General features: G+C 37.4%; 3 protein-coding genes and 1 pseudogene across 5 annotated transcripts; 2 read left to right on the top strand and 2 right to left on the bottom strand.

Moving 5' to 3' along the window:
* The first annotated feature begins 1894 nt into the window (after positions 1 to 1894).
* LOC137732304 (Protein kinase superfamily protein) lies at positions 1895 to 7848 on the top strand. Of its 2 annotated transcripts, XR_011068324.2 has the most exons (7): positions 1924 to 3174; positions 4030 to 4151; positions 4387 to 4595; positions 4684 to 4858; positions 6303 to 6437; positions 6629 to 6922; positions 7472 to 7848. XR_011068324.2 is itself a non-coding variant. In XM_068471610.2 (6 exons), exons 1-6 carry the CDS (start codon positions 2802 to 2804, stop codon positions 6833 to 6835), a joined length of 1221 nt encoding a protein of 406 aa, XP_068327711.2. In that variant the 5' UTR covers positions 1895 to 2801; the 3' UTR covers positions 6836 to 7019. The 2 variants fall into 2 exon arrangements, 1 of the variants encoding a protein (XP_068327711.2); XM_068471610.2 differs by lacking the exon at positions 7472 to 7848 and having other exon boundaries at positions 1895 to 3174; positions 6629 to 7019.
* A 1577-nt stretch (positions 7849 to 9425) lies between these two features.
* LOC137731417 (LOW protein: PPR containing-like protein) lies at positions 9426 to 12353 on the top strand. Of its 2 annotated transcripts, none has more exons than XM_088687741.1 (2): positions 9426 to 12120; positions 12220 to 12353. In XM_088687741.1, the coding sequence occupies exon 1, from the start codon at positions 9565 to 9567 to the stop codon at positions 12097 to 12099; it is 2535 nt and encodes an 844-aa protein (XP_088543867.1). In that variant the 5' UTR covers positions 9426 to 9564; the 3' UTR covers positions 12100 to 12120; positions 12220 to 12353. The 2 variants fall into 2 exon arrangements, with proteins under 2 accessions (XP_088543867.1, XP_088543868.1); XM_088687742.1 differs by having other exon boundaries at positions 12216 to 12338.
* A 251-nt stretch (positions 12354 to 12604) lies between these two features.
* Positions 12605 to 14953, bottom strand: RDM1 (RNA-DIRECTED DNA METHYLATION 1). Its single transcript, XM_068470525.2, has 3 exons — positions 14818 to 14953; positions 13748 to 13926; positions 12605 to 13109 (listed from the first exon to the last, which is right to left on the bottom strand). The coding sequence occupies exons 2-3, from the start codon at positions 13905 to 13907 to the stop codon at positions 12730 to 12732; spliced, it is 540 nt and encodes a 179-aa protein (XP_068326626.1). The 5' UTR covers positions 13908 to 13926; positions 14818 to 14953; the 3' UTR covers positions 12605 to 12729.
* A 4063-nt stretch (positions 14954 to 19016) lies between these two features.
* LOC137730669 (DExH-box ATP-dependent RNA helicase DExH16, mitochondrial-like) lies at positions 19017 to 25868 on the bottom strand (annotated as a pseudogene).
* Positions 25869 to 27326: the final 1458 nt, after the last annotated feature.

Raw genomic sequence — 27326 nt, 5'->3', positions numbered from 1 at the left:
TTCGAGGGAAGCAGCATTCACTTCTGATAATAGTGCAGATCTAGTAGGTCGGGACTGATGATTTTTCATCAGGAGCTCATTGTTTTGTTCAGAGACCAAGATCACAAATATCAGCTGGTTGTATTAAGTAAAACCTCACTCTCTATATTGCTGCTGCAGGAGCATGTTTGAGGCATGAAAGGTGCTGAAAGTCTTTTCTAGCATATTTTCCTTAGTGATGGTTTCCCCACAAAGTTTCATCTGGGAGCTAATTTTGAAAATCGCAGAATTGTACTCAGCCACTGACTTGAAATCTTGGATCCTTAAGTGAGTCCACTCATAACGAGCTCTTAGAAGAATCACCATTTTCTGGTGATTGTATCTATTTCTCAATGCCTTCCAAAGAGCTAACGGATCTTCAATCATTAGGTACTCGTTTTTTAGTCCTTCATCAAGGTGGTGACGGATAAAGATCATGGTCTTCGCCATATCTTGAGAAGATGCACTGTTCTCCTCCTTGATTGTTTCTCTAAGATTCCTTGCCTTCAAATGGATTTTGGTATCCACTACCCACGTAAGATAGTTCTTCCCAGTAATGTCCAGAGCAACAAAATCAAGTTTTGCCAAGTTCGCCATTTTCTTTTCTGAAAGAAAACTGAGATGTGTAAGAACTTGCAATAATATGTATTATGGAGGTATGTAGTGTTAGAACTTCTGATTCTTACAAATTTTTCATTTTGATATTTATGCCAAAATGATAAGCACTTGAAACTTCAGGCTTGAGATTATTTAGATGAATGAGGAGGGCGATTGTACCGCACCATTCTCATTGAAATAACATAACATAGGATGAACGATTATTCCGCACAACTCAAGCAACAAGAAAATTTAAATACGTAGAGCAGGGTGGGCGATTATACCGCACCACCTAAAATTGCAATAAAATTAAACAGTAGATAAATTAAATATGCAGGGTAGGGTGGGCGATTATACCGCACCATCCTAGATTGCAGTAAGATTAAATTTGCAGTTCAAGATGGGCAATTGTACCGCACCATCTTGGATTGCAGTAAGATTAAATTTGCAGTTCAAGATGGGCGATTGTACTGCATTATCTTGGATTGCAGTAAAATTAACATACATAAACACTGGGTTAGTAATGAAGATCTACACCAAACAAGAAATCAAATATATATGTAACTGTTAGGTTGAGAACTAGAAGCAGGCATGGTGCAAACAGTTACTCGCGAGGGTATATCCAGCAGTTGAGGCAGAGGAAGAAGATGAACAGTAAAATCCTTAGAGGAAACATTTTTTTTTTTTCTTTCAACGAAGAGAAATGAGAAATGATTGGAGAGTCGTATTGATAACGTGATATAAATAGGTAAAAGTTAGAAAGATAACATTTACTAATGACCGAAGTGAAGAATATCACATTGTACTATAACACAATGGGATGACAAATAAAAGAGGGACATATAGATGCTGATGTTATTTATTTTTCTTTTTCTCTGTATTTTGATAGTACACGGAGCGCTCTATTTATAGAGTAACTCCAGTACACACGTTTTGAAAATACGATCTCCTTCATCCACATTACTGTGTGAGTATTGAAAATCTGTGTCGACATTCATTAATCTGCCAAATATTTTCAACACTTCCAATGTTTTCAACAAAAACCAAAAAAAGATTGAGTTTTTGTACAACTAATTTGTCGCCGCTTTTCCCGTATCCGTCTGTACCTCTCAATTGTACCTCTCGTCCTTTTTCTTTTCCTTAATTTTTGAAACAGCCTGTCTCTCTCCTCTAAAGCCGTACATTAGGCAAACCCGCGCTTTTCTCTCGCTCCTCTCCCCTTTTTCTCTCTCCTCCCCCCTCTCTCTCTCTCCCTCTCCCTCTCCCTCTCTCTCTCTCTAAAACTCTCATTCATTCGCTTCTGCCTTCTGGCTGTGGCTGCCTGTTCTGGTTTTTGGTTAATCCTCTCGCGAAATCTCATCCGCAAAGGAAAAACCAAACAGAAACGATAGACAACCTATTAGCCCCAACCTGCCAAAACACCCCAAAAACGTTGTCTTTCTGTTTGTTTATTGTTGTTAAGACAACTTTGTCTTTCTTCTATTCTGTAGTGTTCAAGGGCCAACCTTTTCGCCTATCTCTATAAATTATTCATCTTTTGGGATCGATTGGGATTTTTTTTGCACGCGTGAAATCCTTCTGGTGCTTGTCCGTGGGTTTGATTTGTACCTGAAGGGTTTGTTTTGTTTGAATCTTATATATCTGGTTGTGGAAATTGAGTCGTTTTCTTAGAGTTTATTGCCATTTTTTGATTTATTTATTTTTTGGAAAAAAGAAAAATGAAAAGGAAGTCGTTGGTGACGAGGTACTTGGGATTTTGAAGATTGTTTTTGAACTGGGAATATAAAAGAAGGGAAGCTGTTATCGATTTTTCTCTTTGGCGCATGATTATCAATACTGGAGGCAATTTGGTGGTTGTGATTGAGTTTCAATTGGATCATATTTTTCTGTTCGTTGAATTTAAGGATACCTTTGTTGGTTAAATCGATTTGTTAACCCGAAAGGCTCTTCGAATTTATCTGTTTTGAGCATTTGTCATTGATGGGATTCATCCGAATCTGGCAAAGATGATGATGAGATGACGACGAAAATTTGAAGCTTTGTTGATCATGTCTCTCTAAGACAGCAGTTTGACACAGATTCGTTTTTGGGATTTGCTTGTTTTCTTTTGATTGTTTTTCGTTGTTTCGATTACTATTTGGTAGTTGGTGTTCTGTGTTTCGGTTGTGCTGCATTGATTGTTGGCAATGGATTCAAGGACAAGTGAGAACGTTGAAGTTGCGGATGTACCAAACATGGTGGATCACTTGAAAGGTAATATGAAGTCAAAACTTAGAAGTGCAGGGAGTGTGAGTTTCAAAGAGGTGGAACCAAATATTACGGGCACAGGAAGTATTAGTAACAAAGAGATGATCTTCCGAGCGGATAAAATCGATTTGAAGAACTTAGATATACAGCTTGAGAAGCATTTGAGCCGGGTTTGGTCCAAAAACATTGAGAGAACCAGGCCCAAGGAAGAATGGGAGATTGATTTAGCTAAATTGGAAATAAGATACATTGTAGCTCGGGGGACCTATGGTACCATATTCAGGGGTACCTATGATGATCAAGATGTTGCAGGTAATCACTAATACTGCCATTTCCATTGTAATTTTGATTTTGATTGGTCCTATAGGATATCGTGTTTTTGTTTTGATTACGTATTCTCCTTGTATCTCTGATGTTAATTTGGGATCTCATCACTAATTTCAATTTGGATTGGAGTGTAACGATAACGATGTAATATTAGAATTTGAATAATGGTGATGTTAAAGCACTAATTTGGAATATATCAAGTTTTTAGGCATAAACTGGATTACGTGTTACATGTTCACATTTGAGCCATGACATGTGAGTTTTATATGGTCATGGTATGCATGCTAATTTATCTTTAGATATTCACCTTATCTTGACGTAGTGATGTATTAGAAGGTTGTGATTGCAGGGCTTAAGTCGAATTTTGATCGATACATCAAAACCACATAATTCTGATATGATACTGCAGCAACTCTCTAATAATATGAATTGTATTTACACTTTTTGGCTTCCGTTATTGAAAGTACCATTGCATGTATGGTCAATTGTGTACTGATGTTTATCGAACTTTCTGTCTAAAGGCGAATATGTGACATAAATCCTGTTGTTTCACTCTTTTCTCGCTAAGTGTTTATCAGTCATGTAAGTAGGTGTTGAACCTCATATATGCTCTCTTGGATGCTTCCGACAATGTAAACTTATCTGGAATCCAGTGGAGTTTGATCCTTTTTCATGGTATCATTATGATTGAATCTTGGCTTTTTGATATTGTATAACACTAGCGATTTAAATTTGGACTACGACTAACAAACTGAGGTCAAATAAGAGCAACAAAATTGTTTGCTTCTTTGTTTGCGTGTATATCGAATTCTAATTGCAATCTCATGCTAAATATTATAGTGAAGCTGTTGGACTGGGGGGAGGATGGCTATGCCACAGTTGCTGAAACTGCTGCTCTGCGGGCATCGTTTCAAAAAGAAGTTGCTGTTTGGCACAAGCTTGACCATCCTAATGTTACAAAGGTACATACCAATTCTTCTTTATATCTTGTGTTCAGTTTGAAATCTGCACCATTAATGTTCAATATATTGTCAGCTGTGGAGTGATTATCATTTCCATTTTGTGCTGGTGATCTTGATAGTTATTTTACTAAATGATTTGGTAAAATAGTAGTGTCTCAGTTCCTCAGTGTGGTTCTTTGTTTATTATAATCCTTTGGGTTTTAACGATTCTCTCCACTCCCCTCTTTTATCACAGTTCATTGGAGCTTCAATGGGAACTTCAGATCTTAAGATTCCTACAAAAGGCTCTTCAAGTGACGGTGTAATTTCACATCCTGCTAGAGCATGTTGTGTTATTGTGGAGTATGTCGCTGGTGGGACACTAAAGCAGTACTTGATAAGAAATAGGCATAAGAAACTTGCCTTTAAGGTTGTGGTCCAACTTGCTTTGGACCTTTCTAGAGGGTGAGTTCGATTGTTCTCTACATTTCAGGGCCATATGCTTTTCCAGTAAATTTTTGTTGATCTGGGTTTTTTACCTTTCCCCTTGCAGTCTTAGCTATCTGCATTCTCAGAAGATTGTACACCGTGATGTCAAAACAGAGAATATGCTACTTGATACTCGCATAAACCTTAAAATAGCTGATTTTGGTGTTGCTCGTGTTGAAGCTCAGAATCCAAGGGACATGACTGGTGAAACTGGTACCCTTGGATACATGGCTCCAGAGGTATTCACGCTAGTTAATATCTTTACATGTTTTGTTAACCTTAAAAGCTATTTCTTTAGTTGTGCTCTATGAACTTGGAATACAAGAACAAAAAGAAAAGAGAAATACGACAAACCTCGCTACACTTTTAATGTCATCAATTAACTCCTATAATTATGCATAGTTTCTAAATGCATCTTTTTGTTTGGTATTGCCCTTTAAAATGGGTGGAAATAACATGTGGCTTTTACATGTGAGCAAGCGTGTGCCTTTCATGTGAGAAAAGCCTAAACTACCTGCCCAAACCTTACCCACATATTTTCCAAGGAGACCAAAATGCCATAAGCCTGTTGTGGGGCAAATGCAAAGGTAACTGGGCTCAGGAAAACGGTATGAAGGAAAGCTCTGACAGGGTCTCAACATCCCTATTGAAATGTTGGGGATTGCTTGTTGTAGCTGGTATTCATAGTAGTAAAGATAGTATTACAAAGCCACCTTCCTTTTACTTTTGCCTGGACAAATCGACACTTATTTGCACTAACTACTTCTCCATCCCACCTTATGACCCCTTACTCTTAACCCCACCAAATTTGCAAGTGAAGGCGATGAACACAAGGACTCAAATGAGAACTTTTTTAGCATCCAAACTTGATTATGAATTCAATGTCCTCCTGATCGTCTCCCTTGGCATTCTTGCAATCCCCAGGCATCAGGACCCAACAAGTAATACGTTGAGGTTGAGTCTAATAACCTCTTATTAAATACATGAGCAACACCACTGAGCATTTAACTAGTTTCATGACCTTTTCGTGTTACTAAAAATTAGCTTGACTGATTAAGTTGAATCGAGCTTTAGATGAAAGAGAGAGAAGGGGAAGGTGATAGGGTTTAGTTGAAGAGTTGCGGATTGCAGGATCATAATTGTAGATCATACTGAAGTCATTGTTACTGATGGTACAGATTAAGGATTCCAGGCCCTCGCCTGAACTAATACTTGGCACATAAGGGGCCAACCTTTTGAGAAGGTTGTTAGAGAGTGGATAGAGAGAGAAGGCATTATGGCTATGATATCAAGAAAAAAAGGGATGTGTGCCGGTTGAGGGTTGTGATCGGGGTTTGGACAAAAGGGTCTAACTATTAAGTGTAGAATTAGAAGTTATCATTGGAACGAGCCTAGAGTTTACGGGGGTTAATTGCTTTTTGTTCCTCCTTGATGAGGTAAAACCATCACTTGTGCTGTTAGTTACAAATATCTACAGGCTGCGTAATTTTTTTTCTTTCCAATTTTATGTACATTATTGGTTTTGAAATGAATGTCAATGAACAAAAATTAAACTTACCACATTCTCTCCTCTCCTTACATCTCTCATTGCATGTTTGAACACACGGTTCAGTACAGTAGCTCATGTGGTAGCATGTAGGGTTTTCAATAGTAAACCATTAAGCTGACAAGATATTTATATAGGTTCTGGATGGTAAGCCTTACAATAGAAGATGTGATGTCTATAGCTTTGGCATATGTCTATGGGAAATTTATTGCTGTGACATGCCCTACCCGGATCTTAGCTTTGCTGATGTATCATCTGCGGTTGTTCGGCAGGTAAGTTTGTTCTATGAATAGATGGCTTTTTTTTACATAAGGACGTAGAGTTTACATTTCTCTGTTGGTTCAGTCTGAATGAACTTTCGTGGTTGTCTTAGTAAAGATTTTAATTTTTTGTTCTGTTAAAGATTTGACATATAACTTTCTATGAGCGTTTCATTGTGCATATTATATGATTTTGTTATCAGAATCTACGGCCAGAAATCCCCAAATGTTGTCCAAGTTCTTTGGCAAACATCATGCGCATGTGCTGGGATGGAAATGCAGATAAACGTCCTGAAATGGGTGAGGTGGTGAAAATGTTGGAAGCAATTGATACGAGCAAAGGAGGCGGAATGATACCTGAAGACCGTTCTCCGGGCTGTTTTTGTTTTGCTCCCACTCGCGGTCCATGAGCTTATTACCCTTTATTTGTACCAACCACCAAAGAAAATTGATCGGGCTGTTTTCTTGCCAGAAATAAGATAAAAACAGAAAGAGTGGTAAGGTTTTCTCTGATATGCAGTTGCAGACTCTCTTAAGATTGTGAACTTGTTTTTTATTGAATCAACAAAGAAAGGTTTATGATTTTCCCATCAATCTCTATTCCATCTTGTGTTTGTGATGTGGTTCTGTGTCAATACTGCGTCATGCCATATCAACTGGTCCGAGTGTAAGGCTCATAATGTAAAGCTATGAATGCCATGTGTTAGAATCGTAGACTATAGGAAGATGAACGGCTGAGATCGCTTTGATGAATGTGTGAGCTCCAGCTACGTAACTGACATTGGCAGTGCGCGATTTCTTTGTGTGAGAGTGAGAAGGAATATGAACATTCCTCTGTGGTTTACAGAGGCTGAAGCATTCAACCATTCTGAGCATTTTCCATTGTTCCATTGTACAATAATATCATCACCTGATAAGAGATAAAGAATGTGACATGCACATGTTATAATTAAGTTTCTCTATTATGGATGTAACACAAAACCAACAACTTACCTTTCCTCAAATATCTCATATTATTGTAGCTAACAAAACGTAACGACATGCAGAGCGGATTCATTATAGAACTTGGGTGGTCACCGGACCACCCAAAAGCCCGGAGAGTGGCTCTGAGGATCTCGGAGGACCACCCAAGTCTAGCTGAGGTGGAGGAGAAGAGCAGCAGCTGCTGTAGGAAGTTCTGCAAGCAGTTTTTTGAGTCATTGTTTTGATTCCAGATAAGTTTGGAGCTACCTTTGCACCTATGAAATCTGGTGTTGGTAACAACATGTCGGTATCGAAAAATTAGGGAAAGGATGTTTGTTTGTTTTTTCGTTTTTGGAAATTGCAATTTTTATTTAATTATAAGTTAAAAAATAAAATAAAATATGAGGGGTGAAGCAGTACCTACTGAGACACTTTTTATACGATGAATCGCCTTCTGAGATTTTTTAGATGCAGCCTAAGTGCCTAACATGTTTGGGTTGTCCAACACGTCTCCACGGGTCAAAGGCAAAGCCATAAAAAACAAAAGACTTCAAATGTTATTATTTTACTCAAATTATAATACGTAAATTTGTTTTGATTAAAATATTTTATGTTTTGGGACACATTGTGTGACATCTCACATTGTCTAGGGAAATAATCCTTATATTTATATTCTCATCTCTACCTAGCACGAGGCCTTTTGGGAGCTCACTGACTTCGGGTTCCATGGGAGCTCCGAAGTTAAACGAGTAGCGCGCGAGAGTACTCCCATGATGGGTGACCCACTGGGAAGTTCTCGTGTGAATTCCCAGAAACAAAACTGTGAGGGTGTGGTCGGGACCCAAAGCGGACAATATCGTGCTACAGTGGTGGAGCGGGCCCGAGAAATGGTTCCTCCGGGCCGGGATGTGACAATTTGGTATCAGAGCCTAACCCTGGTCGTGGTGTGTCAACGAGGACGTCGGGCCCCTAAAGGGGGTGGATTGTGACATCCCACATCGTCCAGGGGAGTGATCCTTATATGTATATTCCCATCTCTACCTAGCACGAGGCCTTTTGGGAGCTCACTGATTTCGGGTTCCATGGGAACTCCAAAGTTAAGCAAGTAGCACGCAAGAGCACTCCCATGATGGGTGACCCACTGGAAAGTTCTCGTGTGAGTTCCCAGAAACAAAACCGTGAGAACGTGATTGGGGCCCAAAGCGATCAATATCATGCTACGGTGGTGGAGTGGGCCCAGGAAGTGCCCCCCCCCCCCCCCCGGACGGGGATGTGACACATTGACTTCTAGGTCATTCTCATCATAATACTTGAAATAATACACTAGGTGACTTGTGTTTTCGATACTCTAAAAATAATATGGAATAAAAAATGCACCGAGTATTTCAATATGTGTATTTACTTATTGAATTTACTTTAATTTTATTGATTACAATTGCCTCAGTGAGCAGAACTTTTTTTGTCATGAATATCGTAAAAAAGTTTACTCCGCAACATAATGAGAGAACAATAGTTAATTATAACTTAATTGTCTACATTGAGAACAATGTTTTCTTGTATTGACAATGAAACTATCGTGACACGTTTTCAGAGTATGAAACCTTGTCGCAGATATATTTACCTTTATAGCTTGTACTCTTGTTTGGATAAAGACTTTGGAAAAAAATTGCAGTTTATCGTTTAATTTTTTAATGTTATTTTTGGAAAGAAATGAATGTCATGCAACTTAAATACCGCTGATGAAAAAAAAAAAAAAAAAAAACTTTTGCAAATTGTAACTTAAAATCCTACATACGTTCTCAAATACAGTAGGTGAATGCACCTAAGTTTCAATTTTGAAAGTTGATTTCCAAACGAGTTTATTTAAATATAAAGAAAACGAAATACATAATTAGACACCATAATTAAACAATGGTGTGCACCAGAAAAAAAAGAAAATAAAAAAGAAAAAGAGGTGATTATCATTTTCTAATATTTTCTCTAAATTTTGAAGAAATTGTCATCTCAAAAAATAAAAAATAAAAATATCCGCTCAATTGGAAAACAGAGGGAAAAAATTTCTACAAAACAGTATGATGAAATCCAATACGATTCAAGAGTCCAATCCCAACGCAGAACGAAGCAATTGAAACATTTCAGTTAAGTTAGTTGGCACAGTTGGTGCAAACCCCAAACAATGGCTGCGACGCTCCAACTGAGCCCCCTGGTCTCCGCCGCCCCAAGCTTCGCAGCTCCCACCACCCAAAACGAACCCAAAACCGCAGCCATGGAAACTTCCCCAACTGGGTCACTCAGAAACTGCAAAACCATGAACGAAGTAAAGCAGCTCCACTGTCACATCACCAAAACCGGCCATGGCAGCAAACCATCCACTGTCACCAGGCTAATTTCTACATGCGCCGAAATGGGCACCTCCGAAAGCTTGGAGTACGCCCGAAAAGCCTTCGACTTGTTCCTTGGGGACCAAGAAACAAAGGGTGTGTTGTTCATGTGCAATTCTCTGATAAGGGGTTATGCAAGTGCAGGGCTCAGTGATGAGGCTATCTTGCTTTATGTTCAGATGACAGTGAGGGGGATTTTGCCCGATAAGTTCACGTTTCCGTTCGCGCTGAGCTCTTGCTCGAAGGTTGTGGCTTTCTGTGAGGGGGTTCAGCTCCATGGAGCGCTTGTGAAGATGGGATTGGAGGGAGATGCATTTATTGAGAATTCTTTGATCCATTTTTATGCCGAGTGTGGGGAGTTGGATTATGGACGCAAGGTGTTTGATGGAATGTCTGAGAGAAATATGGTGTCGTGGACTAGTTTGATTTGTGGTTATGCTAGGAGGAACTTCCCAAGGGAGGCTGTTTCTTTGTTTTTTGAGATGGTGGCAGAGGGTTTTGAACCTAATTCAGTTACCATGGTGTGTGTCATTTCTGCTTGTGCAAAGTTGAAGGATCTTAAATTGAGTGAGAGGGTGTGTGCTTACCTTGGAGAGTCGGGAGTGAAAGTGAATACGCTTATGGTGAATGCACTTGTTGATATGTATATGAAATGTGGAGAAACGGATGCTGCAAAGCAGATTTTTGACGAATGTGTGGATAAGAATTTGGTTCTTTACAATACAATTTTGTCAAATTATGTGCGTCAGGGACTGGCTAGGGAGGCACTTTCTGTCTTGGATGAAATGATGCAACAGGGTCCAAGAGCCGACAGGGTTACATTGTTATCTGCAATCTCAGCATGTGCACAACTAGGCGATTCTTTATCTGGAAAGTGCTGCCATGGTTATGTTATAAGGAATGGACTAGAAGGTTGGGATGCTATCTGTAATGCCATGATTGACATGTACATGAAGTGTGGAAAACAAGAGATGGCCTGCAGAATTTTTGATAATATGTTGAATAGGACTGTAGTTTCATGGAACTCGGTGATTGCTGGTTTTGTAAGAAGTGGTGCCGTGAAGTCAGCGTGGCAAATGTTCAATGAGATGCCAACGAGTGATCTTGTCTCTTGGAACACCATGATTGGTGCCTTGGTCCAAGAAAGTATGTTTGAGGAAGCAATTGAGCTTTTTCGGGTGATGCAGGCTGAGGGAATAAAAGGAGATAGGGTGACCATGGTGGAAGTGGCATCTGCCTGTGGATATCTAGGAGCTCTTGATCTTGCAAAGTGGACCCATGCTTATATTGAGAAGAATAAAATCGACTGTGATATGCGGCTTGGCACAGCCTTAGTTGACATGTTCGCTAGATGTGGCGATCCTCAGAGTGCAATGAAGGTGTTCGATAAAATGAGGAGAAGAGATGTTTCTGCATGGACCGCAGCCATTGGAGCAATGGCCATGGAGGGAAATGGGGAACGGGCTCTAGAGCTTTTCGATGAGATGATTAGGCAAGGAGTGAAACCAGATGAAGTTGTCTTTGTGGCACTACTAACGGCATGCAGCCATGTTGGATTTGTGGAACAAGGATGGAACATTTTCAGGTCAATGAAGTCTGTTCATGGCATTTCCCCACACATTGTTCATTATGGTTGCATGGTTGATCTGCTAGGCCGAGCGCGGCTCTTGGAAGAAGCTGTTGATCTGGTAAAGAGTATGCCAATGGACCCCAATGATGTCATTTGGGGGACTCTCTTGGCTGCTTGCCGAACTTATAAGAATGTTAAAATTGCATCATACGTGGCCGAACAGATGTCCACACTATCTACTCAAGGGACCGGGATTCATGTGCTTCTATCAAACATATACGCATCTGCTGGGAAATGGGATGACGTTGCAAAAGTGAGGCTGCATTTGAAGGAGAAAGGCGTCCACAAGGTACCCGGATCAAGTTCCATAGAGGTTAATGGAATGATCCATGAGTTTACGTCTGGTGGTGATACAAACACAGAGAAGAGCCAGACTGCATCGATGCTACAAGAAATAAATTTCAGACTGAGAGAAGTTGGTCATGTTCCGGATTTGGACAATGTACTGCTTGATGTTGATGAGAAGGAAAAGGAGTACTTGCTCAGTCGTCACAGTGAGAAACTGGCCATTGCTTTCGGGCTCATTGGAACAGGACAACGAATGCCGATTCGTGTGGTTAAGAATCTCAGAATGTGCTCTGATTGTCACTCCTTTGCCAAGTTTGTGTCAAAAATATACAACCGGGAAATTACCGTTCGAGATAACAACAGGTTCCATTTTTTCCGTCAGGGGCTTTGCTCTTGTGGTGATTACTGGTGATAGAAATATAATTGAAGAAAGGTTTCTTTTCTCGAACCCTTGTTATTCTCGTTGCTCAGGCCTTCCGTCAGTAATGCATGTTTAAATCGTACTTACGAGTTTTCTTCTTGTTCAAGAAAGACGTCTACTCATCTATGGATCAAGCATATTCCACCTTGGACTGGGATTGAGGCACAGATCTTGGAAACCCAGGCTCGGTTTCGCCCTCATCCGTCGATAATACTAACGTCGGACATCATCAAGAAGCCTCAGTTCTCATGAAACAGGATGATACCAACGTCCATCAAGCGCAAGCATATCCGGAGAAAAGGAAGACATTTGAGGAACCAATGCATCGTCGAAAAAGAAGCGTGCGGAGCAGCCGGCTACTTCAACTTCGCCAATGATTAAGCGACGACTAGCAACCTTTCGTGGTGGTTTGTCCCTCTCAGAATGAAGGCCTACTGAATTCAAATGCGATCAACATTTTTTGTTTTCAGGATCTTAACAACCGACATTCTAAAGCTTGAGCGTTAACAAAGTTTTTATTTCATCAGGATACAAAAGAGAGCAAGTCTACAAAATTTAACCAACATTTTACATGACAAAATAACCAAGCATCATAAAACAGTCCTAAATGCCTTTAGGCTATCACGATTTGCTTCGTAGCTGGGGAAATATGGCGTCAATGGAGGCATGGTGCATCGGATCTTTGAGCCAGAGATTTGCTACATGATGATGAGATGAGGTGTGCCGGTGGACTTCTTCAACGAGCCAGATGGTGGCTTCAGCTTTACAAGGATGAATGATGGTATCCAAGGGCCTGTACTCCGCCTCACTGCCGATCCTCAGCTGATCCCACTGTTTTAGGAGAAGATTGGTGAGGTAATGCAAAGGTTGTCCATACAATTGCTTAATGGACTTGCCTAAACCCGTCCATGAGGTAAATGGAATAACAGAGCCACGGTTTGATGGGATCGGGATCTGCTTCATGTAGTCTTGATACATCTCTGCCCTTCGTGCCAAAGCACCTACAATTACAAACACGTTTAGAGGATAAAAAGCTATCTAACGATTCAAGAGCATTGGATTCATCAAGGGTGTTAACGTACACTTCATTAGGTGTGAAACATACATTTCAAACGACAAGAATAACAATAGTGAGTCCACATTTTATTCAGCTTAGTTAACAAGTTAATCGCATCGTCATACTGGCATTTAATATAGCCAACTATGTAGCCAGCCACTGCACCGCAATAAAAGGAAAAACAAAACTTTCTGGCCGATTATCTTAGCCAAGGAGCGTTTTCGGTAATAAAATGGAAAAATGTTAATCCATTTACCGGAACAAACAGCATTGCATGGCTTGGAACAGAAATTTTTACAGATGAATAACATCTTGATGGAATTAGTCACTGTAATCTAAACATGATACGGGTCTATACAAGGTTGATAATAAGCATCTACGATGATAACTTCCTCAAAACTTGAATGTAAGGTATTTTAAAAGCATGTTTAAAGTGCTAGCAATTTCAACTGGAATTCGTACTTCTTTATAGTTAGAAAAAACCTAGCAATAAATCTTAAATGATAGTAACAATACGATTTCAGCATAAATCGGTTCACCAGTTTCAGCAAAACAAGGCTCCAATAGCTTGACTGCACGTACCTTCTGGTGTTATTTCTTTGTCAGGTTGATCAAATGTGATATTAGTGTCTGACTGCTTGCTATCGCACTCATTAACGGATTCCATCTCCATTTCCGGGGAAGAAGAGTCATCTGATGAAATAACATCCACCTGCTCATCCCAGGGAGCTGCCCTCTTCATAGTCACTCACTCAGCAAACCTGCACACAACATCACTCACTCAGCATTCTCAGGGAGTACAAGATTAAAGAGCTAGCTGAAATAAAAAACGCGAAAAAGTTAAGGTCCCAAAAGAACCATAAGTTACTCAATTTCTGCAGCATACACACCACCCACCACCATAAAGCATCATTTCGATAAGTTTGCTACACGGAAGGTTTCAGAGAAAATTACAGATTCTGGTGGCATTTGAAACATAATCATCCTATCATCGGGTTTTTCGCTAATCTTCAAATACAAATTGTCGAAAACAATGGCGTTCCGAGGAAACTAGATGCATGACAATACCTGCTGCTAAATTCAAAACCATGGCTGCCCACATGGGAACAACAACTGTCACAAAAATTCTCTATTCCTAATTCCCAAAGGCAAAAATTAAAACCTAAACAGATAAATTAGGTTATGAATTATGGATAAAAGGCATGCAATAAACAGGCACAGTCTAAGCTAATCTAATCTGGACTACCAAAATCATGAATCATCAATTTTTAATCTTTTCAATTTCTACCGGGAACCCATTTCCTTCTGCCAAATGGGTTTTCAAATTTTCGCTCGATTCTATCAACTTTGTCAGAATTAACAATTCTACAAAGCATTCTTGCAGTGAATTTCCATGAACCATTTTTGCCTAATTAGTTTTCAATTGCATCGTATTTCAAAAAAAAAAAAAAAAAAAAAAAAAATCCTAAAAACATTCTTGATTCTTCAAAATTTCCCAAAAGTGGCAGAACTGAATCACCCAATTTGTCAAATTAGAAGACCCAATAAATAAGAGGTACGAGAGTTTACTGAATTGCACAGAGAGAGAGAGAGAGAGAGAGAGAGAGAGAGAGAGAGAGAGAGAGAGCAGCGGAGGACTGGAAGTGACTGACCTGTAAACAGCAAAGGAGAAACGAATTTTTGTGGTGACGTCAACTTTTCTCAGTCAGTTGTACCAATTCGGTCTAATTTGTAATAGAATAAGTAAGCAGAGGTGACTGAGGAGAGTTCCACTCTGGGCTCCATCACTGGCCCGTCCGTATGTGCTCACCATATGGGTCGCCCCGACCCAACCCTTTTACGTGTGAGATCCATTGTAAACTAAGGGTGCGTTTGTTGCGCCGGACTATCTCGGACTAGATTAGCTTCAAGGACTAAGCTGGGCTGGCTTAGACTAGACTAAACTTGACTAACTTAGTGAAGCGTTTGGTGCAGTATTGGACTAAGAAGCTGGATAATAACAAATTCTAATATTATATTATTTAATATATAAATTATTAATATTTTATTATGATCTTATCTTTTTCTTCATCTTTTCCTACCATTTCCGTCCCACTCTTTTCCTCTTCTCTCATCGTCCCACCCTCTCCCTCTTTTTTTCCTCTTAGACCTCTCAATTCATGTCTCTTTCTCATTCCTGGTCAAACTCCTTATTGATTCCAGTCTCTATTTCTCTGTCATCCCTCCCTCTCTAGCTATGCGTTGTTCGAATGGAACCTCACGGCTCCAATTTTCCCGACGAGTTGCAGGTTTCCCAATGTGTTTTTCGGCCAACCCTCGTTAAATTGGATGAAGTTAGCACCGCCAAAAAATTCATCACCATTCCTAGACCGAGATCTTAGCTTTGAATGCTCGAATTTGTCATGGATTTGAAGAAGCCCAAACAGGCCGAGACTTCCAGGCCATTTTCTGGCCACATTCGACCACATTTTGGCCTCGATTCAGGTAAAATCGTAATCTTGTCACTCCCAGCTTCAATTTGGTATATTTTATGTGAAAGTTGGTTGTGAAATGGATCTGAAAGAGAGTCGGAAAGTTAATGATTGATCTAGGTGATCGGAGATGACGAGGAGTTTGTCGGGAGTGGTCATTGAGCATGACGAGGATGAGAAAGAGAGGATAGTCTTAGCTAGTCCCATGGTTATTGGGGGGTCTCACTAAGACCTCTTAGTGAAGGGTTTTGTCCATGCTAGTCCCCTTTAGTCTCATTAATGTTAGTCCCAGCATGGAACAAACACAGTCTTGGACTAATAGCTAATCCAGTCCAGTCCAGTCCAACTTAGTGAGGGCAAACAAACGCCCCCTTAGGTAACAAACTAACAGTCACTTTTGAGTGCTTTGTATTAAAAACTAACGATTATAAAGGCCGACAATCACTTTTACGTGCCTATTATGAAGAGCCAATGACTTTGCAAGAAGAACTAACGATTATAAAGGCCGACAATCACTTTTACATGCTTAGTATGAAAAACCAACGATTATAAAGGTTGATTATCAATTTTGCATAATTAGCGTGCATGAGAGACGTTAGCATTTGACCTCTCTTTTAGTGTATAATTCAAAATTATTGTTGTTTTGTTTCTAACTTTAACTTTTCTTTTATTTTTCAAAGAAAACATCACTCGCATCACGTGTTTTGGTATATACAATGACAATCAACTAGTAAGATTTGTTCATGAAAAGGAGTGGATTTAGCTTGTGGGTTTAATGGTAACAATGACTGACAATCAACTTTGCGTACTTAGCGTGTATGAGAGTCAAATGTTAGCATTTTACCCTTCCATTATATTGGTAAAAGATTTTGTTCTTTTGTTCCTAGTTTTAATCTTTTTCCTTTTTAATTCACAACAAGAACTACCAATTAAATAATAATTAAATTGTAACAATTCTTTCAAATGCATGAAATATATGCAAATGAGATGGATGAATGTACTCACTCCCTTCTAATCCCGCTAACACATACCTAAGGCATACAAGCATGTACGTCCCATACCATGCTTATACCACTTGGCTCCAAATACTTTAGAATATGAGTTAACTCCCGTTCATCCCTTAAGCCCAATTTTTAGAATTAAATTCTCAATTTCCAACTTCTCCCAACGTTCAATTGTATATTCAAGCCTTTCCCCCGACGCCTGACATATACAAGATTTCATTATTTATATTCAAGGCAAGCTTTAGCCCTTGAATATCCTCACAACTCAAACACAACTTAACTCTTTTTCTTACTTTACAAGAATGCTTATGTATATGCCATGTAACAAGGATATCAATAATCATATGCTCTAAAACATCTGCAACACTAATCAAATTGTTAGTAACCAAAATTGTATTATATTATCAATAATATAGTATTGATAACACACAACAATCTAATTGAGAAATATTGCTTTACCATTTTACTCCATCTCTCTCTAGGTGATATTGATGCATAACCCCATCTGAGTTCCATAGAGCAATTCTGTTGAGTAAGCTCTCATGCATTTTTTGGGATTTGCCTCTCTTATTTTACAACATTCTCAAGGAAAGTAAATGGAGATTTTTGATGGTTTAGTGGGAGTGCTCTCATGACAATGATCTCAAAATGTAAATGCATAAACAACACAATATTTAAATGGTTAACCAAATCGATTACATTCGCAGGGGTTTGTTTTCATTGTGTTTCACTATATATAAGAGACTTACAAATACAATGAAAGATGGCTTCAAACCTTAACAGTATGTAAACGAAAGGTAAAGAGGTAATATGAAAGGGATGATGGCTTTTTGTTGGAGTTGTTTTTCTTCTCTCCATGTCCCTTGTGTTGGTTCTTTCTCCTTCCTTTATAGAGATTGCATGACAACTTCCTCTCCAAAAAATCTCCCAAGTGTGCCAATAGAAAAAAACCAAGTGTGGTGCCAATCATTACCATAAATTGTGTTCCAATAACAAAACAACAAGTGTTGTCCTAATCATTAAGAATGAAATGTGGTCCAATAGAAAAACAACAAATGGTAAACTAATCATTAGTCCTAATATGTGTTCCAATAGAAACACACCAAATGTGAAGTTAATCATTGGGAATGGTATGAGTTCAAATGGCAAGGAGACATGTGTTAAGTTAATCATGAACTAATGAATATCATGCAAGATGGATGCAAGCATCAAAGGCCACATTAAGATTTATCTTAAGGTAAGTTTGATAGAGTTGCATTGGAGTGAGAATATTGCCCAAATGATTAAGAGTCCTTTAGATTGATGAGTAAGCACTTCTAATACCACAAACATTGCCTCATGCATACTAAGAAGCCAATGTATACATGCTATAGACTTCCCACCTCCACATTTAGAGTGGAGAATAATCACCAAATCATTAACACCTCATCTTTGAGAGAATATCAAGACAAAACTACTCATTTAGTCCAACCATAAACTCTCAGCCCTTTTTTGAGAAAAATCAAGCCAAACTCATCATAATCCCCTTCTCCAATTCAAGCTAAAAATATCTCTAAGTACATATGAACATGAAATAATACTAGCTGTTTTTTTTTTTTTTTAATGAAATAATTTTGTAGCATAAAGGATTTTACATTGAGACAATTTTACATTTCGAAAGTAGGTTCTTGCATAAAAGAAATCTAATAAAATCATTACGTAAAAATAATTACCCACATACACACATACATATAACTTTTTTATTTTTTTAAATATGGGTATTACATAGCTCCCCTAAAGATGTTTTTGGTTAGTTGTTGTTTATTGTAATTGTCAAGAGAGAGACTTTTTATTATCATGCACGTCTTTAAGAATTTGTCAAAATTTTTTTTTTTCACTTTGCGTAAAGTAATGTTTTATATACGTTCATCATTTTGAGATCAAGGCTATACGCCCCCATTTTGAACTATCTTGATCTTAAAAATTCTAGCAAGGCTTTTTTTTTTTTAATTACGGAAGAGACTTTTTCTTTTATATGCATGCCTCTTTTTCTCCAAAGATCAGTTTCGAAAGCTTTCATTGTCATTGATCTGAGCCAATTTAAAAGACAATGTATTCAGATTTCGTTTAGAGCTTTGGAGTTTCGCTTTAACCAAGGTATATTTACTTGATGTAATGTAGAGCATTGTATCCATCAATTTGACTGCCATTATTTTCATCCATGTTGCATACACCACAAGAATAATCCAATGATTTGATTTCCATTGCTAAATAATGACAAATTGAAACTATTTTTCAAGTTGTTAAAAATTAGAAAGCAAACAACTTTTCTTCAAAGATTGAAGCTCAATGTTTTGTCTGAGAAGTTGATGTATGAAAGGTTCAACTGATCGCCGATGAGAAGGAATAAGACACATTGAAAGACAACAAATATGTCATAAGTTGGGTCTGGCTATCTGGGATAATAGTGAAGTTGAAGAAGTACGCGAGACTAATCTCTTGGTTTTCGGCTTCTGCCATCCTAACCTCTCCAAAAAGTCTTTGATCAACCTACAATTTTGAAGTAGAACAAATTAGAGGTGCCAAGCAATTGAAGATCAAGAAACCAATGCCACTTGCAAGTGAACTCACATGTTGTAGATAGACTTCTATGTGGATTCAAGCTCGTGGTCTGGGAATGATTCTTCCAACCGGAAACTCAACCAAACATAGAGATCCAAAACCTCCAATTTTGGCACCAACAGAGGAACTATCAGAAGCTCACCTCATAGAAAACTTGTATCATTTGGTTCTAATCCTTACTAACGAACAAATAGTACAAACCCATATATTATTAGGTAAAGTGAGATCTAAAGTGATTACCACAACTGAATCTTACGGGTTAGAATTTAGTAATTTCCATGGACTGGGAGTGAACATTCCACTGGTGAAATTTGAAAACTAAAATCCCATATTCCTCACAAAACAGGTAATCTAAGTAAAACTATATTACCTTGTGAATGGATTCAAGCTTCTTAAGTGCAGCTTCCGTTTTTGGTACCTCAAGTGACCATGGCGTGAATATTTCCCGGAGCCAAACATGCCCATTTGTGCATAATTCTGTGCAAACTATAACATGACATAATGGTTATAATGGTTTTCGATAAAGAATAAACAATATGCAACACTCGAGAACATTATTTTAGTGTTACCTGCATAAAGCCCCGGGACAAAAAAATCTACCAACCATGCATGATGAATTAAATTCTTTAAACCAATCAGATAACCTAGCAATAAGGGCATTCTAAACTTACAAAGTTAAACTCAAGCAGAAGTTTTTACCTTATGTAGAAAAGGTACTTATCATGCAACCTAAGAGGCAACGCATCGATAACTGTAGCAGCTTTCTGATCAAGGTGAAGGTGGAAGCAACGGAGGGAGAAAAACAATTTACCAAAGTTAATTATCATAAGTGATCGTTAAGAAGAAATATTACATTGAGGTTGACAAGCATACCAATACTTCACAGTCGGCAATAAAATAATTGGTTGATAATTTGGCATTCTGTAAAAAATGTTTATGCGAACACGTAGGAGAGAAAAAGGAAATGTAAATATATATATATATATATATATATATATATATATCATTAAACAAGTGGATTAAAATTCAGTAAAATAGACTGTCAACAATCAAATTAATTCTTCATCAGATGATAATTTTAGTTTTGTTTGAAGTTATCATATACTCATAGCAAACACAAAAAGAAGAGTCTTGGATTTAAATCAAAATATATCACCTAAAATGTTCAAATCGACTTAGATTGACCCTGCCATTCTGAAATCATTTATATCTTGTTTGCAACGAGCAGCCAGAACCAAATTGTTATCGATGTGAATTACAAGCGAAACATAATCACATAGTAGCTTTAATAATTTCCCACTAGTCTACTTTAGAATTAGCTCCAACAGTACACAATATTCACCTAAGACCACATGTGACAGATCCGTGTGCCTCACCCACTCTCACTGAGCCTCAGTTGGTTGTAAGCAAGTATTTAAGATATATAGCCCATGATAAACACATATGGCAATATATAAAGGATCAAATGAAAACCAACCAGTATTTGGTAGATGCCGCACTATGGGTGTAAACGTAAATACATATACATAAGATCAAGGGTAGGAAATAATCCAACACTCTGCAATATAGCAACTGCACCCAGTTAGAAGACAAACAACATCATACTAAACCACAAACTGATGTCTATGCAATGAACATTTTCATTATAGTATAATCACCTCAAGAGTTGGAGATTGGGATTCTAGCGATGAATGAAGCAAGGACAAATCATCTGCATTTAAACAAGTCACTTCACCAACAGGAAATTTTGATCCATACCTGCCAGCTCTTCCTACCATAAAAACAATATGTCCGTCCTTATATACAGAATGCATCATTTCCATGTAAGAGAATAACAAGTTACCACTTGCACCAAATAAATGTATGTTTGTGCAAATTACAAAGTTTACGACATAACACACAACAGTACCTGCAATTTGTTTGACCTCTGGTACAGTGAGCTCTCTCATCTCAAAACCATCAAATTTCATCTTTGTTGAGAATATGATCCGTGAAATGTTCACATTAAGACCCATCCCCCATCCCAATGGCATACCTAGCCACGAGAACATCAAACTCACTGCTTGCATCATTAATCATGGTTGCCTGCAGTCCTAAAGGGTATATTAACTCATAAAATGTGGTGATATCAAAAGGTTGAAATTATAAATCAATAATCACGACCACAAATCCACAATTAAGTAGAAATCTGAATTTTACTTTTTCTCATAACATGAGTGTAGCATGACAGTAAAACGCCTGTAACTAAAGGAAATCATTTGTAGTTTAGCAAGATGAGCTTTAAATACACAAAAGGAAACTAGTACCTATCTTGTTCGAGTCTTAGGTGGAAGGGAACCATAAACAACCAAACAAAGATGTTTTCCCACAGTTTCAGTTTCTTTCTAGCAATACAATAGACGATATAAATTCACTTTGACAATTTAGTACAAAATAATTTGGTCAATAAATAGAATAAAAAAAGAAAAAGAGTATCAACACGAGTTGAAATAGCATCGGCACTAAAACATTAAAAGAATTTCCTTTCTAAAAGCTGAGAAATAAAAGTGAATGTTAAAATATTAGAGATGCACAATCTATTGAGAAAATTGGGGTTGACACTTTTAAGAATAGCATGGTGCTTTATCAATCAATGACTAGTTTGGACTCACGACTGTCCTTTAATTGCCAATTTCTTTCAAGCATCTCTCTTCCCAGCCTCATCTCCCATGCACCTCAAAGTATAGAATCTTATCATTATCAAGATGCTTCAAAGCTTATTCTGAGATAAAATTTTTATTTTTCTCAACCAACAAACATAAGTCATGCAATTCTCATACCCAGTCAATCAATCTAACAACATCTATTCTTTAGGTTAACCCAGCTTGTTAGAAACTTGGATGTTACAACATCTATTTCACCCTCCAGAGAGGATCTTATAACAAATATAAGTTCTAGAAACTCTTCTACCTAAATATAGTTATCCATGAAGTATGCCTAGAATGCTAAAGAGTTCACATCATATATAGATAACCTCACAACTGAAGGACAAACCATCAAGCAGGAGAAAGCTAAGGTAAGAACATGGACGGCCAGAAAAAAAATGTTGAAAAGATATCTTGGATTAAACATAAACCGCACACACATGCACCAATATATTTCATGGCATACCAAACAAATACAAGAGATTGCCATCACTACCTTTAATTTGTATATTTTATGGCGTGAAAAAGTTACAATGCAGTCACCTGTCTTTATATTAGAAAAAGAACCGAGAGAAACCTTCATTGGAACAAGAGGAGAAAGTCTCTCATAGAAGTGAACCTAAATCAAAGCCACAAACAAGAATGCTTCGAGAGAACAAAGAGAATAACATGAGACACCAGCATAACATTGAACAATTAGACTCATAAAAGCACTTAACCAGTAAAATATCATTCATATATCAAAACCATGAAATTTAAGATAAATCAACGATACTATACTTTGTTGAATAATCTACGGAAAACATGTGGACATTCTCAAAATTTCTCGGATTAACATTCAAACTCTTTTGTTCCCTTCCTCTCAAGCATACAACTAAATTTTCCTAAGTGAAAACCAGAATAAATAAAAAGGATAATACCCTGCATACACTTCGCTTCTGACTAAAACACTTGTAGATGTATTACTGATATCGCAGAAGGCTTCTAATTATTGTCAGTCTTTTTGAATTAAAGTGAAATGAACTTACAGTTTGGATATAATATGGGATTAGTAAATACATACAACTTTATTAATAGTTGAAAATTGAAATGAATAAAATCCATGCACAACAAAAAAAAATCATTAATAAAGAATTATTTAGCATCCTTATCACTCTAGTCTACAACCAACTAAATTACTAAACAAGAAAATACATGAGACAATCTAGTTGCAAAAATATCCTATTACCTCAAAATGATCACCAGTCACTTTTAATATTTCCTGAATAAGAGGAATAAAAGCTGCATCTCCACAAAGGTGAAGTTCATCGGCAGATATTCCTAATAGAGCTCGTGTGAAAGAAAAACCCCTCGTCTTACAACTCAACATCTGGTCCAAAACAAAAAAGAAGGAACACTAATCAATTAAAAAGCAATGTTCAGGACAATAGTATTTCGCTATGTGGCAGAATGTATGTTGACTTGCAACCGTAAGGAAATCAGCTACCTCAACACAGACCTCACTTAGATGGTAGTATTTCTCTATGTTTAGGACAATGTATTTTTCATATACCTCAATAATTATGCATTTCCACATAACACGACAATCTCAATTTGAACAACACAAACTGATCTTTAAAATCTTTTTGAAATATGGTAGAAAGCAAATCTCTAGAGTCTACATAATAAAACCAACTTGCCTGAATTTTTCATCAACAATTTTGCAGTGGTAGCTGGAAGTTACATCAGCCATTTCAACTGTCACAACCTTGTGTTTTGCACCATTAACCTCGTCTCTCTCTTGTCCTATAATAAGATCACAAGGAACTTTTGCCTTGTTCAACCGTTTTGTAACCTCCCAAGCCAGCAATCTCAGAGGACCACAATATATTCCTACAGAGAAGGAAAAGGAATGAAATATGTTCACAGATGTGTTTGCATTATCATAGCAGCTTCCCATTAATAACTAGGTAAACTAAATAATCAATATCACTGCAAGTTTAGCCTCACAACATACCAGATGGACTTGATTCCAGTCGCTTCAAAGCATTGTACGTCTTACCACTATCTGTGGTACCCATGTGCAGAATAACCTTGCACTGCTTACTTCGAGCCTTTGTATACCATGTATGAGGAGAACTGAAATATGACCATATTCAATTATGAGGATATTATATGTGCACGAAAGTAAGAATTTTATCATTAAAAAAGAATACAAAGAGGAAAATGATACATCGTTGGATCGTAAATTCTAAGCTTTTAGCTACAGCTTTTATGTAAACTCAAGCTTTGCCTCCATTTATCCATATACCATACAAAATGACTGACCCAAAATTAGAGAGATCCACTAAAAGATTGAGAACTCACATTATATAAAGTCCTAAAATTTTCATCCTACATACTACAAACAACATTATTAAAGAATGACTGTTTAATGTAGCCAAATTAACGTGCAAAATCTAAAAGAAAAAGATTACCAAAGTGAAAACACAAAAGAAATAGAAAAAAGAGCAACTCATCTAGAAGACTAGAACACTATGCAAGAGAATAGGAAATTGGTAGTTATACTTTGATTCTTATAAGTCTTACATAATTTGCAATTGCATATCCAAGGAAAACCTAGTTTCAATTTTCAACAGTTGTGGGGAACAAAATTCTTATGTCAGGTCAGTGAAATCACGATGTGTTGTACCACTGGAGCTGCTATACTATTTTCTTTTTATCAACAACATTAATCAAAGCCGTGACCTTCAATTCCAAGTGCAGGCAAGAAGGCCCCACATTACCTGCGAGGCATGTGGAATTAGAACAGTAAGAAACAACATGAAATATCAAACTAGTTGTCAAATGATAGACTCACAAATGAGTCCATCTGGAAATTTTGCTAAGATAAATACTAATAAGTCATAATATTCTGTACAAATACTACAAGTAAAAACATGTTGGCTATAACAGCTACTGACATCTAAAAGTTTTGGTCAAAAACATTTTTGGTCTGTTGAATGGGTAAACAACAGCTATCTCACATTCTCTTCAAATCTCTTCGCTATTTTGGAGAGAGAGAAGTATGGCAATTGAGAAAGTGATGCTCTGAGTCTGTGACCTCCTTTCTCTCAATCCAAACAAGGGTTGTACTCATCTCTATAAATGGTAAAAAGATAAAATCGGACTGAAAGACAATATACCAACCTATTAGTATAAGCCATATAACTGAACTTGATTTTAATGCTTCACTTTCCCTCGTTGCTTAACAAAGTTGGTAAAACAAAACTACTAAAGTTTCCAGTAACCCACATGAATTGGTGAATGGCCACACGGGAATTGGAGAATGGGGACATATAAATGTTCCAATTTTCGCAATGAGTTCAAAGCATTTGGAAGCATTGACATATGAAACAGACTACAAATGGTAAATAATGTATCCCTCATATTGCAAAATAAGAAATTTAACTATTGGTACAATTAACATGATCAGATCACCTAAGTCAAATGGTTTCTTTAGCCTCACGAATGCAGGGATTAGAGATTTCTCAAGTTGCACGAATGAAGCATAACATTCAAAAATTGAACCTTTTTCTAAGCTAACATATCTCCATTTAGACTGAATGCATAATGCAAAGTTCAATACTTGTGCCCAATTTAATCCCAATACAATCAAATTTCTTTACCTTCATATCCTAAAAGAAGAACATTGCAAAACCAGGAAAACGAGAGAAAACAACAACTTCTTAGAGCTTGCCTTTTCCCCAACATTTTCTTAGCAAAAATAAAAAATCCCGTATTCTTGTAAAAGACAAGGTGGGTTTGGAAGAAGATACCCTGGAGAGTGCGAGAAACGTCCACAACTGAAACTCTTCGGGAAAGTATCAATGATGCCGCCATTGTTTCTGGGTAGAGAATTGAGATTTTTGCCAAAACAAAAGAAATTGATGCAAAAAAAACGCTTCTGTTATTGTTGTGTTTGTGAGAATTGTCAAACAAAAACTAGACGAAAAGCAACAATTAATAAAATCACAATTTGTTCTTGTCTCTCAAACACTCAATGTGCAAAACTTACGTTCTTCGGGTTCGCTGTGGGACTTGGTTTGGTTTTACTCACTCAACTCACAGTTTGGGTCCTAAAGTTAGAAATTTGTATGTATTATTGACTATTAAATGACTAACAGTACAAACCCTCACTATCATTGATGATGATATGGAGGTCAACGTGCCCAATGAAAAAGGGTTGAAGACTCCAAAATCTTGTATTGTACCCTATAAATATCCTTGTATTCAAGCATCATTTTGGACATCTAGGGTTAGGCACCGGTCGATTTTGTTCGATTCAGATCACGATTTGTTCAGCTTAATAATAAATTACAATTATAACAGAATTAAAATGACTTATTGAAGACCTGATTAAGAAGATTATGCTTATTTACAACATCTTTGAAACTCAACTCAAGTTGTTAGGAGAAATGATTGGTGGGAATCAAACCCCACGAGAGTGCATATGCATGATTGCTTTCTACCATAGCCGAAGTTCTAAAAACGCTAAGCATTAGTCGAGCGGCGGGTTGTGACCTAGTGCCTAGGCGGATTTAAGTAAATTTATTCTATATCGTATAAATAAGTGTCTGCTTACACTTAAAAAATACATAATTTTATTGGGATACATAAATTGTAAAACAAAATGACAAATACATAATAAAGTATTAGAACGTAATGAAAACATTGGGAACAATCATATAATGTGTATTCATTCAAGTATTTAATAAGTCTCTAAAAAAATGTAAAATGAAAGTTATTTAATTTCTGTCAAAATGAGAGTCGCGACCTAAGCGGTGCCTAGGTGGGTTTGGGCATGCTAGGCGGGCACCTAAGCAGATCTATGTACCCTTTCTTAATTTTACAAGCATAAATATGAATCAGGGCGGTAGTCAGCCGCCTAATGCTTAGGCGGAGCCTAAGTGACGCTAGATGAGAATTTTTAGAATAGCGACCACATCAGTAAAACACCATCCTTCAACTTTTATTAATTTTTTCATCCACATTCACTTGTGAAATCTTATCAATAATGTGTTTTATTGTTCCACTAACCAATTTTGAAAGACATATTCAAGGATTTTGAAGGTAGAAAGCAAAGTTAGACAAATTGAATTTCAAGGGTTAATTTGTTAGAAAGTTAGCCACAACTCAATACACTTCAATACCAATATCGCCGTTCACATCGTTGGTATCGTTCCATGTATGTCGTGTATTTGTACTTTGTTTATTTATCACCCGTTTGATGTCAATCAAATGACAATAACAACCTCTGCCAAATTCTTTCCACAATTTTGCAAATGTACAAAGCCTTAAAATTCAAACCTAACGATCCAACATGGCCGAAATGACAAGGATATGAAGGGGCTTGGATATATTGGACACGCACTAAAGGATC

Source organism: Pyrus communis, chromosome 16 (assembly GCF_041283825.1).
Source record: "Pyrus communis isolate YQ-2024b chromosome 16, ASM4128382v1, whole genome shotgun sequence".
Classification (NCBI taxonomy): domain Eukaryota; kingdom Viridiplantae; phylum Streptophyta; class Magnoliopsida; order Rosales; family Rosaceae; genus Pyrus; species Pyrus communis.
Note: the sequence above shows the minus strand (reverse complement) of the source record. Positions and strands in the feature narration are given on the sequence as shown.

Bases quoted from the DNA above. Each gene is read 5' to 3' on its own strand.
- LOC137732304 (XM_068471610.2), top strand. From the start codon at position 2,802: ATGGATTCAAGGACAAGTGAGAACGTTGAAGTTGCGGATGTACCAAAC. The intron at 4,152-4,386 runs GTACATACCAAT...CTTTTATCACAG, and splicing joins ACCATCCTAATGTTACAAAG to TTCATTGGAGCTTCAATGGG. The intron at 6,438-6,628 runs GTAAGTTTGTTC...TTTTGTTATCAG, and splicing joins CATCTGCGGTTGTTCGGCAG to AATCTACGGCCAGAAATCCC.
- LOC137731417 (XM_088687741.1), top strand. From the start codon at position 9,565: ATGGCTGCGACGCTCCAACTGAGCCCCCTGGTCTCCGCCGCCCCAAGC.
- RDM1 (XM_068470525.2), bottom strand. From the start codon at position 13,907: ATGAAGAGGGCAGCTCCCTGGGATGAGCAGGTGGATGTTATTTCATCA. The intron at 13,110-13,747 runs GTACGTGCAGTC...TTGTAATTGTAG, and splicing joins CAAAGAAATAACACCAGAAG to GTGCTTTGGCACGAAGGGCA.